The following is a 19,180-nucleotide window of genomic DNA, read 5'->3' as shown; positions in this document are numbered from 1 at the left end:
AGGACAAAGATGGGTACAGAGTAGAGAGATTTTATGCCAGCGTGCTAGAAGTTTAATGGATATTCCCCTAGTGAAATGATGGTCCAGGCAGCCCTTCTTTTCATCAGGGTGACCTGAAAGGTATCATGTGCCATGCAGTTACATCATGTACTAACGGTTCAGTAATAGGATAATTGCCAGGTTGCGTCCTCCCCCCACACAGGAAGAGGTGATGTGTTTGCACAAGTATTTAATCTGCTCTTCTAGGCTGCCCTCATTTCCTGTTCTCTTCCTAAATTTTTATTAAGCCATTTTCTAATAGGATTGGGAGTTTAGACAATGATCAGATTGTCGCCTTGTGATTTGCATATTTGGGGGGACAGTAGAGGTTGATATATTCTAAAGTAAAAGGCACTCCTGCTAAACAATTTCCCAGTTACATTCAGAGCATGCCAAGAAAAGTGCAGGAGAATCTCCCTTAAAGGTTATGCTATTTATTTTATATGTTTTTTCTGCCATTCATTATTTGAAAAATAAAATGTCATATTTTTCATTATTTTAAAGGTCTCTGGGGAACAAGACTCATGGAAGAAAGCAACACTAACCGTGAGAAGTATCTTAAAAGTGTTTTACGGGAACTGGCCACATACCTCCTTTTTCTCATAGTCTTATGCATTTGTAAGTAGAACATTTTCTCCTACTAAAAGAAAAGTTTTGAAAATATTTGACCTGTCAAAACTATAATTGAAGGGAATTGTGTATGCATCAGAGGGGTTAATTCAGGAGTTCTCTGTTTTCAATTTCAATTTAGAATTTAGTAAAGCCCTCCTCTCTCCTCTGGTAAACATTAATTAAAATTCAGCATTATCTGATTGGCCAGTTCATTGCCAGTTGTGACCATTTTCACTATGACACGCATCTCGCAAACTGCCAGACACCAAGAAACCAAGTAAAAGGATTTTTGTATTAGATTTCCTGGTAAATACACAGTCACTATTTTTACATCAGTTAATGTAAAGTCTACATAAGAATTATTTTTAGCAAAACGGCTTTCCAAGTGTAACTTTCAGGAAATACAAACAATGTCACCTAATACTGCTTTTATGGATATACATATACATATTTAAAAGTCCCAGTCTTTTGGATTTTGATATGTTTGTTGTGTGGGTTCCTTCATTTAGTTCTTAATATCTTCCAAATCTTCAATGAGCACTGGACATGTACTCTAAGGAAACTTACTGCAGACTCACCTCTTTCTTCTTCTCTTCTTTCATATGTCCATGCGTCCTTGGGGAAAGGAGGGGAGTCCAGCCTTAGCCAGAAACAAGTCTTAGAAACCATTTGCTTCAGAGTCCAGAAGGTCATAGACAATGGGTTTTATCTTTTCAATCAAAGAGGACTGAATGATGGGAGTCCTGTCCTGTTCTCTCGAAAGCCCTTTATGAGAACAGACAAGGAAGCAGATTTATGGCAACCGGCACCTCTTACCATACTCCTGGGAAAGGAGTTCATTCTTATCGTGCACACTTAGAAATGCTGAAAAATTAACGCCAATCTTGAAAGGACTCCCCTTCTTTGTATATGGAAAAAATCAAAATTTAATCAACAGTTTGATAATGCCATTCCTAGTACATTAAAATTGACCACCTTGAATTCAGTTGACTAAGTGCAAAAAGTTTTTTGAATTTATCAGATTTATATAAAAAGAATAAAAAAGGTTTCTAAGTTGAACATAAAGGATTGAGGAAACATTTAAGTTTCAGTTGTAATTTTAAGAAATTGAATACTGATTGGGGCGCCTGAGTGGCTCAGTCAGTTGAGCGTCCGACTTCGGCTCAGGTCATGATCTCGCAGTTCATGAGTTTGAGCCCCACATCCGGCTCTGTGCTGACAGCTCAGAGCCTGGAGTCTGCTTTGGATTCTGTGTCTCCCTCTCTCTGCCCCTTTCCCACTCATGCTCTGTCTGTCTCTGTGTCTCAGAAAATGAATAAACATTAAAAAAAAATTAAAAAAAAAAAAGAAATTGAATACTGATTTATTTACTATTCCCACACACAGTTTTTATTAATGCTAGTCAGCTCTTGATGAGCTTTAACAGGGAATGACTTCTTTTTATATTTTCTGAGACTTTGCATTTCCAAGTGGGAACTTAAGCAAAAAAGAAGTTATTTAAGCTACAAAGTTTGTATGTGTCAACAACATCCATCTTCTTGGTTTTTTTCTGTTACTTGTTTAGAAAGGAAATGTCATTAATTATTTTTTATTTTTATTTTTTAAGTTTATTTATTTTGAGAGAGAGGGAGAGAGAGGAGAGAGAGAGAGAGAGAGAGAGAGAGAGAGAGAGAGAGAGAACGCGAGTGGGGGAGGGGCAGAGGGCGAGAATCCCAAGCAGGCTCCATGCTGCCAGTGCCAGAGCCCAACTGGGGACTTGAACTCAAAAACAGCGAGATCATAACCTGAACTGAAATCAAGAGTTGGACACTTAACTGACTGAGACACTCAGGCACCCCTGTCATTACTTTTTAAAACATTCTGTCTATGATAGAAATGCTGAAAAGCCTGAAAAGATCTATTCATTACAATAAGAGTTGTAAAGGCAGAGATGTGGTATCTTTAACTTTTATGTTCTAAGCTGTTAGAGCTTAGAATATTGAAGGAGATTTTGCTCCCTGCATAGGAGCTTAAATATTAAACTACAGTGGCCTTAGATATTAACAGGTTGATTGGGATCATTGTTAAGTTTTTTTAAGCATGACATAGACACATACATACATATATGTCTTATGCAAAATGTAAGTATCCCTATAAGTAAGTCTAGGTTTTCTGTGCCCACCCCCCTCCCCCAGCCCACACCAACTGCTTGAGCATCAGAATCACCAAGAGAATTTTTTTTTTAATTGCCGTTTGCCCAGATCTGCTAAATCAGAGCCTTCTAGATGTGTCCCAGAGAAGTGAGTTTTCAGATGCACTGACAAGTTTGGGATCTAGGCCAGATAGATAAACCAAATAGCTAGAGTTTTAGGAAACATGCCTTAAGGCATATAATTAGGGTTCTCTTGTTTATTTTAGAATTTTTAAAGCTTTTTTGTTCCTTTTCACACTAATCACATTTTTTTCTTATACCAGTAGCTACATATTTTACATAGGCAAAGTTTTATTTTCAGAATATTGTAGAATCTCTGGTTAAGAAGGGATCTTAGCAACCATATGATCAAACCTCCACTGAATGCTAAAATTGCACTCCAGCGTTCCTCTCAAGTGGTCAGGCATCCTATGTCTGATTGAGTAACAGTTTCAAGTTAAGGGACTTACTTCTTTTAAATAATTCATTTCATTTTTCTATGGCTATGTTAGAATGTTCTTCCTTATATGAAGCCAAGTCTACTGCTGTCTAACTTCCTCTCTCAGTGCCCCCTCCAAGCCCACCTTTACCAAGTACCTTTACCAAGTTCTCCAATTTAGCCTATCAGAAGTTTGGAGACAGCCATTCAAGTCTCCCTTAAGTCGCCTCTAGGTTAAACCTTTTCAGTTCCTTTAACTGTTAATCATGTCATTGGTGATATGCCTTTGAGTACCCACACGATAGAAATTCCCCCTGCACATGTTCTGTTTATCAGGTCCGTTTGAAAGTACAGTAGCTCCTGCCTGGTTGGCTCAGTCCATTAAGCATCCAACTCAGCTCAGGTCATGATCTCACAGTTTTGTGAGTTCTAGCCCCATGTCAGGCTCTGCACAGCTCCGAACCTGCTTGGGATTCTCTCTCCTTCTCTCTCTGCCCCTTCCCCACTTGCACTGTCTCTGTCTCTCTCAAATAAATAAACTTTAAAAGAAAGAAAGTATAGTAGGAGCCTCATGATGAAAGAATGGAAAAAGTGGGACTATGAGTGTCCTTATTCAGATACAAAGCTGTGGCTCCTGCGCCCTCCCATCACCTGACCCTTCACATAAATGATTCCTCAGTCTCTTCCCCCCAAACTATAAATCACTGTGTTCCCCAGCTAGTATTTGAACACTTCTTCCTGGAACAGAGTCCTGAAAGGACTTCCCTTTCAGCTCTGTTAAATTCCATCTTATTAGCACCTGCTTATCATTCCAATCTGTTGAAATTATCTTGGATCTGGAGTCATTCATGTCAGTATCAGCTGTTCCTCTTGGCTTCACTGGATCAATAGAGTTGATATCATCCATGCTCTTATCCTGATTAATAATAAATCAAAAAAAGTTTGATCTAAGAGCATCATCCATTAGTGAAAGCTCTTTGAGTGGAGTTCACTGAATTATATTATCATATAGGTCAGAATGTTCAAGAAATAGGTTAATAAGAAAGACTTTTTCTTATTAATGCCCGTCTGAATAACTCCATCATTCTTCTGCTATCAGCTGTTGGCCGAATCAAAAAGGAAATGAGATAAGCAGACATGATTTATTCCTAGCAATGCCTTACTGGCTCCTAGTGATTGAACCCTTTCCCCATTGCTCAGAAACCATCTCTTTAATTACTAGTTTTAAAATCTTGCCAACAGTATCAGTATCAGAAGGCCAATAATATCAAACTCATTACTTTGTGGGTATATGAGAGAATGTACTTAGCCCTATGCCTTGCACATGGGAAGCTCTTGATATGAAATAGATAGGGATCTGGAAGGCAGCTTGACACAGTAGGAAAAGTATAGATTTTTTTTTTTTGCATCAACAGAGGTCTGAGTTCAAATTCCAGCTCCACTACTTATATACTAGGTAAGCTTGAACTAAGTTATTTAACCTTCCTGTATCTGTGAAATACTTATTTTGAAAGATTTTGTGCAGGTTGGGAATAATACACCAAAAGATCCTAGGTACTATCATGTGAGAATAGTAAAAGCAAAATTCTTCCCAGAGATCGTTGACCACGGCCGAACTCTTTCATCAGTAGGTTCTAAGAAGTATAGGTTCTAATTGAGCATTTATTTGGAGCCCCTAAGTGTCCCTCAAAGGTTATCTTCCATTTTATCAGTGTTAGTTCTAAACCCTTGTATCTTTAAAATCAGTCTGAATAAACCCAGAGGAGAGAAATAACATGGGGACTAGGTAATCCTATTTTCTCTGTAATTTAGAATTTATTCTTACTTGAAACCTAAGGTTGCTATGAATCTACCATCAAAGTACTTATTTTTATATGGGTTACTGTTATAAATAGTAAGAGTATTTCTTTGTGTGACTTAGATGCTAAAGTTAAGGAAAGGAATAAATATTATTAAAGATCTTTGGAAATGGCAAAAAAAAGTCTTTGGTGAATCTGTGATAAAAATACATTTGCCTCTTCTTTTTTTCTGCTCCCTCCAGTCTTTGAAGTTTCTCAAATTTCCTGTGTTTAGACATTATAATGGAAATCATAAAGAAATGTTAGTTGAGTTAGCATCATAGAAATGTAGTATTTGTACATGTCAAAGAAATAGATAAGATTAAAAGGCAGAAAACAATTGTAAAGAATATTTACAAGAAATATTACAAAGGGTTAATACCTTACCACATTTGTAACCCACAAGTCACTGAGAAAAACACCAAGACCTCAGTAAATATTTTACAGAGTAGAAAATAGAACATATTTTATAGAGTAGAAAATGTAATCAGTTATTGTGAGAAAGTCTTTAACTTTAAACTCACCAGTGTCCAAAGAAGTATTGAAATTGGAGAAATAAACAACATAGTCCTAAAATAGCATGATGTATCCTAGGACAGGAAGAGCCCTTCTAAGAAGTAATTTGTGTGTCTCCATTTCTTTTTCTCTGGAAGAAGATATTCTAGTATACTAAAAAAACTAAAATTAAAAAATGCTTCTTTAAATTTTTTTATTAAAAATTTTTTTTTCAATATTTATTTATTTTTGAGAGACAGAGAGAGAGACAGAGCATGAGCAGGGGAGGGGCAGAGAGAGAGGGAGACACAGAATCCAAAGCAAACTCCAGGCTCTGAGCTGTCAGAACAGAGCCTGACACAGGGCTCAAACTCATGAACGGTGAGATCATGACCTGAGCCGAAGTCGGACACTTAACCAACTGAGCCACCCAGGCGCCCCTAAAATTAAAAAATTCTTAAGAAATTAAATGAATAGTATCAAATCAACACATTGTACACCTTAAATTTATACTATATTATGTGTCAATTATATTTCAATAAAAAGGAAATGAATATTTTATTTTACTTGTAAAAATCTTGCAAGGATTGTTGTCTAATCAAGATAGTTTTCCTCATTGCAAGAGAATCCATGGAGACTCACTGTTGATAACTAGGTCAGGGAAATCAAAGGCCATGGGTTAATCATCACATTGGTGGGAAGCTAGTTCAATTTCCGGTGACAAACATTCCAACAGCTTCTCACAGCAAACATATTCAGTCCTAAGATCACAGGCTGTAGTCCATGGAAAGTAACTGTTAAAGACTGCCTATGCCCACAAAGCTCTCTGTCCTTTTCAGTAAATTGAGCAAAAACCACATGACAAGAAATGTGTATTTATTCTTCTATAAATATTAATTTATACATAGTCTGTACTCCATGTGCATAGCTTTCTCTTCTTTATGTCTTTGTGATAACATTTATTAATACTACATATCTTTCTCTTTTGTTTCAAAAGAAGAAGTAATCCGAGCTCAGTATAGTCATTCGCAAAAGCACCTGTGTCAGCCTTTATCCCTCAAAGATTTCCATCTCAGTGTGTTACTTACAATTTCCTTCAAATTTTAACCAAAACTGGATTAAAATATTTGGAGGTTTTAGTAATGTTTTTTCACCTCTCTTGTTTATTCTGTGGTCTCACCTATACTTCTTGAAAGGCCTCACCAAAGTCACTTAGGGACTTTTTTTTTTTTTTTTTTTTTTTTTTTTTAGTTTATTTTGAGAGAAAGCACAAGCAAGGGAGGAGCAGAGGAGGCGGGGCGGGGGGGGGGGGGGGCGCGGGGGGCGGGGAGGAAGTGGGGAAAAGAATCCCAAGCAGGCTCCGCACTGTCACCGCAAAGCCCAACATGGGGCTCAAACTCACAAACCATGAGATCATGACCTGAGCTGAAATTGAGAGTCAAACACTCAACTGACTGAGCCACCTAGGCACCCCACTTAGGGACCTCTTAATTGCCAAATTTTAGAGCTCTTTTCAGGTTTTTCTGGGATTTGGTCGCATGGCATTTGGCTTTCTAGAAGCTTCTCTTTGGCTTCTAGGAGTCCCTCTCTTTCTGTGTTTCTCCTTGCTCTATTCACTTTTAGTTTTTTTCCTTATGAAATGTGTTTAGCCAGTGTATTCTCTGCAACTGGATCTTTGGCTTTCTCTTCGGGGGTCTTTTCCACATTCTCAACTGGTACTTGATGCCGGTGACTCCAGGTCCCCCCTAGACCTTGCTCATGAACTACAAAAATTGTGCCAACTTCTATCAGGCATCTCCACTGGTGTATCTCCTAGCAATCTCATCCTTAACATTCCTAACCCTGAACCCATCATCCTCCCCATCCAAACTTGTTTCACTCATGTTCTCTCTGAGTTAATGTGAACATTACCCACATGATGCCTCTCCCCAAAGCTACACATCATTCTAGATGCTTTCCCTCACTTTTCTCATTTTTCCTCTTTAGTGCCTCTCGAATCTGCCTTCCTTCATACATCACTGTTGTTCCTATTTTAACCTTTATCATCTCTGTCCTGGATTATTCATTTATTCATTCAGTCAACTGTTCAGTAATTTAATTAAAAACAGATTTAGGCCCTGCCCTTAAATGCAGAAGTAATATGAAACAAGACAATCGGGGAGGAGGATTCCCCTACAGACAAGGCCTCTCTGGGACCTAAATTAAGAGTGGGAGCCAGTCAGATGCAGAGAGAACTTTATGAGTGAAGGTTCTGAGGCAGGAAAAAGCTCAGAACATTCCAGAAACTGAAGACAGTTACTAAAGAGAGTACTATCAGATAAGGATGGAAAGGTGGTCAGGGGCCAGACCCTATAGGTCTGGTAGGCTTTGTAAGGGGTTTACAGTGGAAAGCTGGGTTTTTTAAGTAGAGAAGTGACAAGATTTATTTAAGTTTTAAGATGACTCAGTGACCTTAGACAACATTGTTTAGTATCTAATATCTGGACTTTTAGGACTCCCAGGCACTGCTCCAGATTACGGTCTCTGAAACCAGATTAACCCAGGTCACTCTTCCATTTAACATGCTATAATCCCTCAGTTTCAAGATAAAGTTTAAAATCTTTACATAATAAAGACATTATACAGTCTTTGCTTACCTTCTTCGGACCTGCCACTCCCTATGACTTCTGTTACTTCAACCACACCACACCACTGTGAGTCTCAGAAAGGCCTTGACCTAGGCTGTCACCTTCTTGGTCTGTTCAGTTCTTCCTCATCCCTTAAGATCAGCTCAAGAGGCAGATCCAGTGAGAAGCCTTTATCAACTATCCCACCTCCCTGAGCTGTGCTGAAGTCCAGGCCCACCTCTTTCACTGCAGTCCTCACCTTGGATTGCCAGACTGGTTTATGCACCTGTCTCCCTCAGCACAGAGAGGGCGAAAGGGATGCTCTTAGGCACATCTCAGAGATGCCACATAGGTGCTCTTACAAAATGTTGACAGCTTTGCCCATTTTCACTCTCTGTCTTGTTTGCTAGTACTTCTTGCTCACTAACACAGAACTTTTCCTAATATGGACTCATGGTACAGCTGACTCCTGGAGTGTATGAAGCTGTCTCTCAGAGATATCCCATGGAGAGGGTGCCTGGGTGGCTCAGTTGGTTAAGCATCTGACTCTTGATTTCAGCTCCGGTCATGATCTCAGGGTTGTAAGACGGAGCCCTGCATTGGGCTCTGTGTTGAGGGTGGAGCCTGCTTGAGTTTCTCTCCATCTCCCTCTGGCCCCACTCCCACTTGTGGGCACACACTTGTAGGTGCTCTCTGTCTCTGTCTTTTCTCTCTCTCTCTCTCTCTCTCTCTCTCTCTCTCTCTCTCTCTCTCAAAAAAAAAAAAAAATTAAAAAATAAAAAAGATATCCCATGGATTATCCCAGGGCCTGGTACAAGGGAGGAGCTGAGTTAATATTCGCTGATTCAATGTGTTAGAATAATCATCCCTTCAAAGCTAGATGGCATTGTTTCTCTAGATGTCTGACAGATAGTGCTAAATAGTCAAGGGGACGCATCACTTCCCTTTTAGTGAAGCGTGAAATTTCATACAGGTCCTGAGAATTTCAAAAGCAATCGATATTAACAATATAGGAAAGTAAGAGAGCTACAATGTTTAATCAGTGGCTAAAATACTCACATTTATATACATAGAGAACTATTGCATATTTATACATCAAAATGTTTAAATCATCTGTCATAAATCTTTTTAAACAATAAAACCCACAGGTAAAAAATTTGAGAATGATCTATATTAATCAGTCAATCCAAAGCAAATTCAAATTTCAAGTTAACTGAAAAAATCAACTTAATAATTTTTTATTCAGCTTCGGGGATCCTTCACTTCTTTTCTTTAGCATCATATCAGCTTTGTTCCCTCAGCTGTCTCTGGATCCACAGAAAGCTTCTGTAGAGTTTATTGTACCCTGTCCATCCCTCTATGGGAGCTGGCTGGACAATGCTCTTCCCAGGGATACTTATTAGCTTCTCTTCTTGAGGACAGAGATCACACCTTGCTTATCTTCATAAGCACTCTGTCCCATAAATATGAATGGATTAAAAGTCTAAACCCTTAACTGTGGCCCAGTACAGTTTTGAGAGGTGGCAAGTCATGGAGCACTTGAAGAGGAATGTTCTTACCCTAATTTGTGGGTTGCAGGAGGACAGGTGAGGGAGTCTAAAACTAAGGGGACTGGAAAACATTCCTTTCCCTCCAGATAAAATAGATACGCCGCATGATTGTATGTATTTGCTGATCCACTGACTGCTCGAGGTGGACTCTAAAACACACTTATGTTTGAATCACTATTATCTGCTCCTCTTTTTAAATAATCTTAATTATCTATGCTGCTCAGGTGGAGAAGGGAACTATATGAGGAAGAGATTTTATTAAATAGCACTTAATCCCCCTTTTAGTGAAGGGATTACAGGGATAACCTGTAAGTTATCTTCCTACCTCCCTCTAGGACCATTCGGAATGAGCTGATATAATCAGAAAATCTTTATGGAAGGAGTATAGCTTGAGTTTAGAGGGTTCCATACAAGATTTGATAGGTATTTAGTGATCATTTAATGCAAGGTTTTAAAATGCATTTTATGGGGCACCTAGGTAGCTCAGTTGATTAAGCATCTGACTCCTGATTTCAGCTCAGGTCATGATCTCACGATTCATGAGCCTGCTTAGGATCCCCTCTCTCTCTCTCTCTGCCCTTCTGCTCACACTCTCTCCCTCTCTCAAAATAAATCAATAAACTTTAAAAAATAGATAAATAAAATAAAATGCATTTTACGATGCCTTAAGATTATTACAGAATCAGCTAAGTGTTAATCACTTGTTGGATATTTAGAACTATGGTCAAAAGAATTATAAAAGGGAAGTGTTTCCTCTTGAAGCTTTTTGTCAGCTAGTTATAGGAATTAGAGTGTATTACACATGCAGTTGCTAGAGTCCAGTGTAAGACAGCCGTCTCCTTGTTCAAATACTGAAATTTTTAATGCAGGTGTTACAGCAAGCTGATTAAGGAGGAAGAACCACCATTGTTGGATATTTAAGTGTCAGCCACTGTATTGGGTAATTTTTAGTTATTATTTTTATTTAAGCACCAAAAACTCCTGTGGGGTAGCTAATTATCCCCATCCTACAGAAAACAAAGCTGAAGCTCAGAAAATTTAAGCAGCTTGCATAGTTCACATAGTAGACAGCAGGCAGGCCAGGATTCAATCTTTGATCTCCTGTAACCTAATCCTCCTACCTCCCTCTAGGACCATTCAGAATGAGCTGATATAATCAGAAAATCTTTATGGAAGGAGTATAGCTTGAGTTTAGAGGGTTCCATACAAGATTTGATAGGTAGATGGGAGGAAGATGTGTCTGTGTTATCATCCTGCAAGGAAAGGGATGGAAAACTCAAAGTGGTAATTAAAGAACGTTTAATGAAGGCACTATGTCCAAAGGTGGGGCAGGGTTATGGGAACCAACAAGGGGAGTGAGGCCCTCAGAACAGTTACCACCTCCAGGCCTGAGGGGACAAGGGGAGGGAGTGGCATGGCATGAACCCAGTATGGCTGTGGGAGGAGAGATTCCCCCAGCAACTATGGCCAAGGTTAGAGGGTCCCCTGCCAAAGTGCATCCAGGTGGTGAGGGAATGGAGGAGGGGTGGAGGAAACAAACCCAATCTCTTTTTCCTCAGCACCCCCCCCCCCCATTTCCTGTTCCACCCCCTATGGGCCAAATGCATGGGATGTCAAAGGTCAAGGGAGCCTACATGGTACCATCTGTAGAGGTCAGCCACAGTATGCAGAGCAGAGAAGGGTGGAGAATTGATGTAAAACAGAGAATCGCCTGCCCGTTTTATTGTAGAGAGAATAACAGCACATGCACAGCCTCAGGACGAGACACTCAGCATGGCTTCAGTAGGAACCCATGCAGATCAGCCTCCCTGTGTTGAGGGGCTGATCTGGGTGGGGAGGGGGAGATGAAGTTGAATAGCCATGTCCCAGATGTCAAGTAAAGGCACTTGATCTTAACTTAATGCTCTTTAGTAAGCCAGTTTTGTTTCACATAAGCCAATGTTAATTTATTTCTTTTATAGGCTTGAGAGCTAGGGAGAGATCCTAGAAGAATGGTGAAGGGAAGGAAGGCAAGGGACAGAGCAGACTGTTTGTGGATACCTACCCATTCAGTGGGAGTGTCCTAGTAAGTGTGTGGGTTCCCTCACAGGGTTTATGTGGCTCTTTCTGTGTTCCAGTGACCTATGGGATGATGAGTTCCAGTGTGTACTACTACACCCGGATAATGTCGCAACTCTTCTTGGACACCCCAGTGTCCAAAACAGAGAAAACAAACTTTAAAACTCTTTCTTCAATGGAAGACTTCTGGAAGGTATTTACAAATGACTTTTCTATTTTTGTTTTGTTTTTTGTTTTGTTTTTGTAAATGACTTTCAAAGTACCTCTTTATCACTGAAAATTATTCATTTGGCTTCATAAATTAATTCACCAGTATATATAGGACCCATTATGTGCCTAACACCGAGTGAGATGTAGGTTATGGTGAGTTGTTGGAAGTTATGGTCCAGTTGAGAATCTTGTATGTTTCTTGCAGCATGTTGAATGTTTCATACTTTACCTTCTTTAGTGCCATAGTAACCACACAAGGTAAGTGCTAATGTTGTGCCCCGGGTGGTAGATGAGGAGACTAAGACTCAGCATGCTTACACATGGCTAGGGAGTATGAAAAATGGACTTTTTTTCTAGCCTGACAGGAACTTCTTCACCCTAGTCTATAATTCATTCATCCATTCTTGATTCAATAAATATCTGTTGACTATCTCCTAGATATACAGCCTAATAAGGGCAAAATCTGGTTATTTAGTCTTGCTTTTTTGTTTGTTTTTGTTTTGTCTTTTGTCTCCTTGTTTACGATGGCATATACTCTAGAACAGCACCTGATATAAGGCAGGCACTTTCTTTCAGAGATCTCTAATGTGAAACTCAATCCAGCCTTCCCAAATTGCACAAGATCCAACATAGTAGCAGAGGATAAGCTATGAGTGATACCATAGGAAAAATGTTAAACTGATCTGGGAGGTATGGTGCTCAGAACCTAGGAAAATTGGAAGGGAAATTGGAAAGGAAACAATTGTTTCTTCCTGCAGAGATGCTTTCTAAAATTTTTACTAAATGCTGGGGTCAGAGCTGGTGGTTGTAAAGATAGAGGAAACTGGACCATGTGGACCCATTAATATTGATGCCTAGTTAGGCATCAGGAATTAGAGTGTATTACACATCTTGGCATCCAAATACTTGGCATCCAAAACCACTCTTGTATAATATGAATCCCTCCCCACCTCAACAGAGCAAAGCAATCCATCTCTTTTGATTGTCTGATAAGGATAAGACACTGAGAAACAGCTTCTTCTTCCCTACAGGCACACTAATGAGAGACTTCTCACATATACACAATTCCATGGTAAAGCAGGGGCAGGGGCAGTTAGAGTTCACAATGTGACAAAATAGTCCAGACACTTAAAAGATCCACCAGATGGCAGACTGGTAATCAAAACTGTAGTCTTTTCCTCTCCAAGCAAGTTTGGAACCATGGTTATGTGGGATGTTATTTTAATAAGGGAAAAGTAAAATGATCACAGTTGTGGATTTATGTAAACCACACCCCCCACCTTTAGTCCTAGGCACCAAGGGTAGCAACCATATAAAAAAATGGATATATATATTTTTTTAATGAGTATTATAGATACAGGAACCTTGGCTCGAAGTTGGATCCTGCTCAAGGCCTCACAGCTAGTAAGCAGGGGAGCAAGATCCAACCCTAATCTTTCTGACAGAGAAACCCACTCTTGTCATGCTACCATGTTCACAGAGTTGCCAAACTGTTGGTCATGCAAACATTCCAGGAAAGTGCAAAGCAAGCTGCTAAGCTTGGAGCTTTTCAAAGAACTTTTCAAAAATGTTTCCTTCACGGGGTGAAGCCACCTGGGTGGCTCAGTCCGTTGAGCGTCCAACTTTGGCTCAGGTCATGATCTCATGGTCCGTGAGTTCAAGCCCCTCACTGGGCTCTGTGCTGACAGCTCAGAGCCTGGAGCCTCCTTTGGATTCTGTGTCTCCCTCTCTCTCTGCGCCATCACCCCCCACCACCACATTCTCTGTCTCTGTCCCTCTCTCTCTCAAAAATAAATAAACGTTAAAAAAAATTTTTTTAATTGTTTCCTTCACTTTCAGTTCACAGAAGGTGCCTTATTGGATGGGCTTTACTGGAAGACACAACCCAGCAACAATACTGACGCCGACAACCGAAGCTTCATCTACTACGAGAACCTCCTATTAGGCGTACCACGTATACGGCAGCTCAAAGTCAGGAACGGGTCCTGTTCTATCCCCCAGGACTTGAGAGATGAGATTAAAGAGTGCTATGATGTCTACTCTGTCAGTAGTGAAGACAGGGCTCCGTTCGGTCCAAGAAATGGAACGGCGTAAGTGTCTGTGCCCCGTTGCCATGTGTCCTTGCCTCTCACTGACATTCATTCATTCATTCATTCATTCATCATTTATTCTCTAACCCCAACCAAGGAGAAGATGCTTTAAGTGAGCCTTCAGTGCTTACACTTGAGGCGATGGCCAAATTGACTTTTGGTTTCTCAGGTTTTCTCTACTTTTTACCCCCTTCAATTTCTGCACACAAATATTTCAACAGGCTAAATTGTTGACACAAGAAACATGGCCCACAAGAAAGAGGCTATCTGGGCCTTTGGTGGTTTCTTTTAAGATGCCTCGTTCCTATTTTTCTAGATCCATTGATATAATTCACTAGGTTATTACTGGAAATTATTCTGGTACAGAAATTCTCATCTTACTAGAATTTACAAATATATCTTTGTTCATAGTACAGTTATTTAAAGTGTCTAATAAGCTTGGGAGGCAGTTTTTTGTCTGGTTTAAAGCCTGTCCTCTCAAAGATGTGTTTATGATGTTGAGTATGTATTGTCATTGTGGGTATTTGCAGGGATTTTTGGTATTCTTTTGTAACCATACTTAAAATATCTTGTGTGTTAAGGGAGGATAGTCATTACTTTTAGAATTACGGTAGTTACTATAAAGATTTAAGAAGAGCTCTCAAGCGGTCCCAAGGTGGCCCTCTTAGGGTCACTGCCCCTGAGTGAGTCATTATGGTTAGAAGTGTCTTCTAAACTTTTCTAACCTAATTCTATCAGTTCCCCTAGATCCCTTTCTTGGGAACTGAGACACCCACACTCCAGATTTGTCAATTATACTGTGGGGGCAAACAGCTCTCCAATGATCAGATTCTTTGTTTATCATCCGATGCATATTTTATTTAGTCCCAGGGTCCGTAAGGAACAAACTAGGTAAACGTCAGAAGATTTAGCATAAAGGGATTGAATCATCCCAAAGACATTTCTTCCAGGTTTGGTAATGATTTTGTCTACTGCTCCTTTTTCTAGTTCCTGCCCTTAAACTATGGTACTTTGTCTAATATTTTACTCAATTTCATATCATTAGTGAGAGAAATGGATACAGCCACTACCAGACGCTACTTAAGAAGGGATTTCATGCATTATCTCATCTGCTTTTCACAAAACAACTCTGAAAATAGGTGTCATCTCCGTTCTGTAGATGAAAAAACTGAAGCTCACTTACCCAAAGTGTCACAGCACTTAAACCAGCTTGACTCCAAAACCCATGTTTCTTCTACTAAACCACATTGCTTCTTCTCTATTAATTACACTGTTAGGGTGGCTCCTTGCCACCATCAGCTCCTTATCAGCACTCCTGCTTCTTGAGGGTGGGGACTGTATTTTGTTCACTGCTGTATTCTCAAAGCCTTGAGCACTGCCTGCTGTCTGAAGCTACTCAGTAAATGTCTGCTGGAGGCATGGGTGAGTGGGTGATGTCCATCCACCATGGATGGACTGCCATGTGTCTAAACCACCCCTTGATTCTGCCCTATTCTCAAATTACTCCCATTCCTCCTTCCCTTGAACTCCAAACTTCCGGCAAGAATAGCCTTCACTCGCCACGTCCATTTCCTTACCATTGATTCACCCCTTAAAGCTTAAACCTGTGCTTTGGACATCTCTCTTGGAAGCCACCAGTGGATTTATTGAGTTTGCCAACCCACTGACCCATTCTTGATGTACATCCCATTTGGCATCTCTGCAGAACTTGGCGGTGTTGATTGTTCATTCTTGTGACTTCTGAGAGTGATGCTTGAGTTCCCTTCATTCTGTAATCCTCCTCTTAACCCCTCCCACTTCTGTCTTATTCCTACGTTCATTCTATATTCAGATCTTTTCTTTCTGTACATTTTTTCCCTTGACACTCAGTTGACTTCCTCTCTCATCCCTATTTGATAATTTATCATTTCTTCATCAAATGTACCGAGCGTTTACTTGTGCCAGGCATTTTCCCAGTGAGGTCTCTTTTTTCTAGAAACGCCCTTGGTGCTGGCTAGGGCAACAAAACAGCAAGAAACAAAACAGAAACAAATCCCCTGTCTTCACAGAGCTTGTGTTCTAGTGACAGAAAACAAAAAATAACACTATATCCCACCAATGTCCCACCAGCTCCTATAATTCAGTCTGACCAAACTGAATTCCTCACTTTCTTATCGGGTCTGTTCTCCTTTGCATTATTCAAAGAGCCTCCAATCATTTTTCAGATGTCACTTCTCCCTTGCCCCAACTTCCAAATCAGAGGCCAAGTTCTTCTGACGGTCACTGCAGTGTCCTATCTCTGTCCTTCCTGTCTGTCTTCCTATCTTCCTATCACTGATCTGGCTCAGGCCTCATCATGTCTGGCCTATTGCAGGGACTGCTAACTGAGCTGTGTTAGGTCCCCCAGGCCCACACCCTGGCTCAGGGATTTGTTGGAAGGATTCACAGGATTTATCATCTAGTAATGTTTGTGGCTAAGGTTTAATGCAGTGAAAAGATAAAAGCAAAAGCAGAAGAAGGTACAGGCGTGTGGGGCAAAGTCTGGAGGAAACAAAGTGCAAGCTTCCAAAAGTCCTCTCCTGGTGGAGTCCCATAGGACATGCCGAATTCCTCCAGTAACGAGTCCCAACAATATCTGTCAGAGAGGCTCATTAGAGACTCACTGCCTGAGGTATTTATCGGCTTCTGGTCACATAGGCAGCCACTGCCTGGCATGTACCCAAATCCCAGACTCCCAGGAGGAAAGAAGGTGTTGAGCATAAGCCACTGTGTTTGTACAGACAGGCTAGGCACAGTTAGCCACTCTTATGTATCAAAGTTTTATGTCAATATAGGGAGCTGTTTATCAGTCAAGGTTCAGAGCAGCCAAGGCCCAATCTTGCAAGCAGGCCTTCCGAATAAAGGGCCATCTCAGACCTGCTATGGCAGCTTTTCTGCACATGAGGTGTCTATTCCTCACCACTCCAGTCTTTCCTGCAGCCACCAGAGGAACTCCGTTCAGTGCCTCTCAGAAACCTTCCCTCAGTGACTCCTTCGTGCTTGCTCTTCACAATCTGATCACAGTCTACCTTTCAACGTTTCTTTCTTCATCATATGGGAGCTGAACTCAACTACCAGCTGGATGCCTTGTACTTCTCCGGCCTCACCTGGCTCAGGCTTGAAAATGCCCTTCTCATCCACTTAAACCTGCCTGAATCCTGTTTATCTTTCACAGCCCAGGTCTGCTGTGGCTTCTTCCCAAAGCTTTCTCTATGCACGTTTGCTGTTGCCGGACCCCAGACAAGGATCTGCCAGAGCAATTTCTCTATACTTCTCTGTTGGATTTATCATCCATCTACCTTGTATTTTAATTGTTTAATTACAACTTTTATCTTCCTACTTACTATAAATGTGAGAGGGAAAGGAACTTGGTCCATCTTTATATCCCTGTTAATGCGAAAGAAGCCTCTGGTTCCTAAGAGAGCCTCTCTCAATACTTGTGGATTAAACACCCAAATGCCCTGTGGAGTCTTGTTTAGTTCAGTTGCCAACAGTGGTACTTGATGAACTTGTACTTCTTGGCTGCAGTTTTCTCTGGGAGCATAGAGTCATCTAGCCCCTGAGTATAGTTACCCAGGGAAGGCAGCTACATAAACTAAGGGCTAATAGCACAGGTTCTAGAGACAGTCCTGGTGTAGGTTCCTGACAATACCTTCAAAAGCATCGAGACTGAATTGACCTCACTAAGCTTCAGGGCCCTCGTACCTAAAAGGGGGATAATAAATGTATAAGAATTAAATAAGGGGGTGCCTGGGTGGCTAAGTTGGTTAAGCCTCTGGTTCTAGGTTTTGGCTAGATTTAGTGTAAAGGGATTGAATCATCAGGTCATGATCTCACAGTTTGTGAGCTCAAGTCCTACATCTGGCTCTGTGCTGTCAGTGTAGGGCCTACTTGGAATTCTATCTCTCTCCCTCCCCTGCTCACATACTATCTCTCTCTCAAACTAAATAAATAAACTTAAAAAGAAAATTAGGGGCACCTGGGTGGCTCAGTCAGTTAAGTGTCCAACTCTTGGTTTCGGCTCAAAGTCATGATCTCTTGGTTTGTGAGTTCAAGCCTCACATTGGGCTCTGTACTGACAGTGAAGAGCCTGCTTGGGATCCTCTCTCTCTGTGTCTCTCTTCTCTCTATCTCTCTGCTCTTCCCCTGCTTGTGCTCTCTCTGAAAGAGAGAAAGAAAGAAAGAAAGAAAGAAAGAAAGAAAGAAAGAAAGAAAGAAAGACATTTATGAAGCACTACTCCAAGCACATTACCCAGCTTGATAAGACTTACATTTATTTATTACATACTCTATCTCACCAGGAACCAACTAACTTTATAAAAAAAATTTTTTTTAACGTTTATTTATTTTTGGGACAGAGAGAGACAGAGCATGAACGGGGGAGGGGCAGAGAGAGAGGGAGACACAGAATCGGAAGCAGGCTCCAGGCTCTGAGCCATCAGCCCAGAGCCTGACGCGGGGCTCGAACTCACGGACTGCAAGATCGTGACCTGAGCTGAAGTCAGATGCTTAATCGACTGAGCCACCTAGGCGCCCCCCAACTATCTTTATAAATGCCACAAGTGTTCCACTGATTTTATCTGTTTGTTTTGTTTTCATTTCATGTTTTAATTAGTTGGATATACACGAGTGAAGAAGACTTGAATGGGAGTAGCCACTGGGGAATGATTGCAACCTATAGTGGAGCTGGCTATTACCTGGATTTGTCAAGAACAAGAGAGGAGACAGCCGCTCAGGTCGCTAGCCTCAAGAACAATGTCTGGCTGGACCGAGGAACCAGGGCAACTTTTATTGACTTTTCGGTATACAACGCCAACATTAACCTGTTCTGTGTGATCAGGTGTGTACCAAGGGCGCTGTTCCCTCCCACCTCAGTGTCTTTGTATGTATATCCTAGTCTTGAGATAGACCAGGAGACCATTGCCTGCGGCTGGCTAAAGGACTACCAAAGATCAGAGCTGACAGCAAGGGAAGGGTGAAAACCAAAGGCTCAGTGGGATAAATATATTTGGGGAAAGGGAACTAGAATCCTAGAATATTATGAGTTGGAAAGAA

At 40.8% G+C, this 19,180-nt stretch overlaps 1 protein-coding gene across 1 annotated transcript in view; it reads left to right on the top strand.

Moving 5' to 3' along the window:
- PKD2 (polycystin 2, transient receptor potential cation channel) overlaps positions 1-19,180 on the top strand; it is a 52,674-nt gene that overhangs the window by 7,742 nt on the left and 25,752 nt on the right. The window contains exons 2-5 of the mRNA XM_042935936.1: positions 544-657; positions 11,867-12,000; positions 13,857-14,107; positions 18,741-18,965. Of these exons, the coding sequence (XP_042791870.1) occupies positions 544-657; positions 11,867-12,000; positions 13,857-14,107; positions 18,741-18,965 (724 nt within the window). The remainder of the gene's footprint in view (positions 1-543; positions 658-11,866; positions 12,001-13,856; positions 14,108-18,740; positions 18,966-19,180) is intronic.

The sequence above is a fragment of the Panthera leo genome, chromosome B1 (genome assembly GCF_018350215.1).
Source record: "Panthera leo isolate Ple1 chromosome B1, P.leo_Ple1_pat1.1, whole genome shotgun sequence".
Taxonomy (NCBI): Eukaryota; Metazoa; Chordata; class Mammalia; order Carnivora; family Felidae; genus Panthera; species Panthera leo.
Note: the sequence above shows the minus strand (reverse complement) of the source record. Positions and strands in the feature narration are given on the sequence as shown.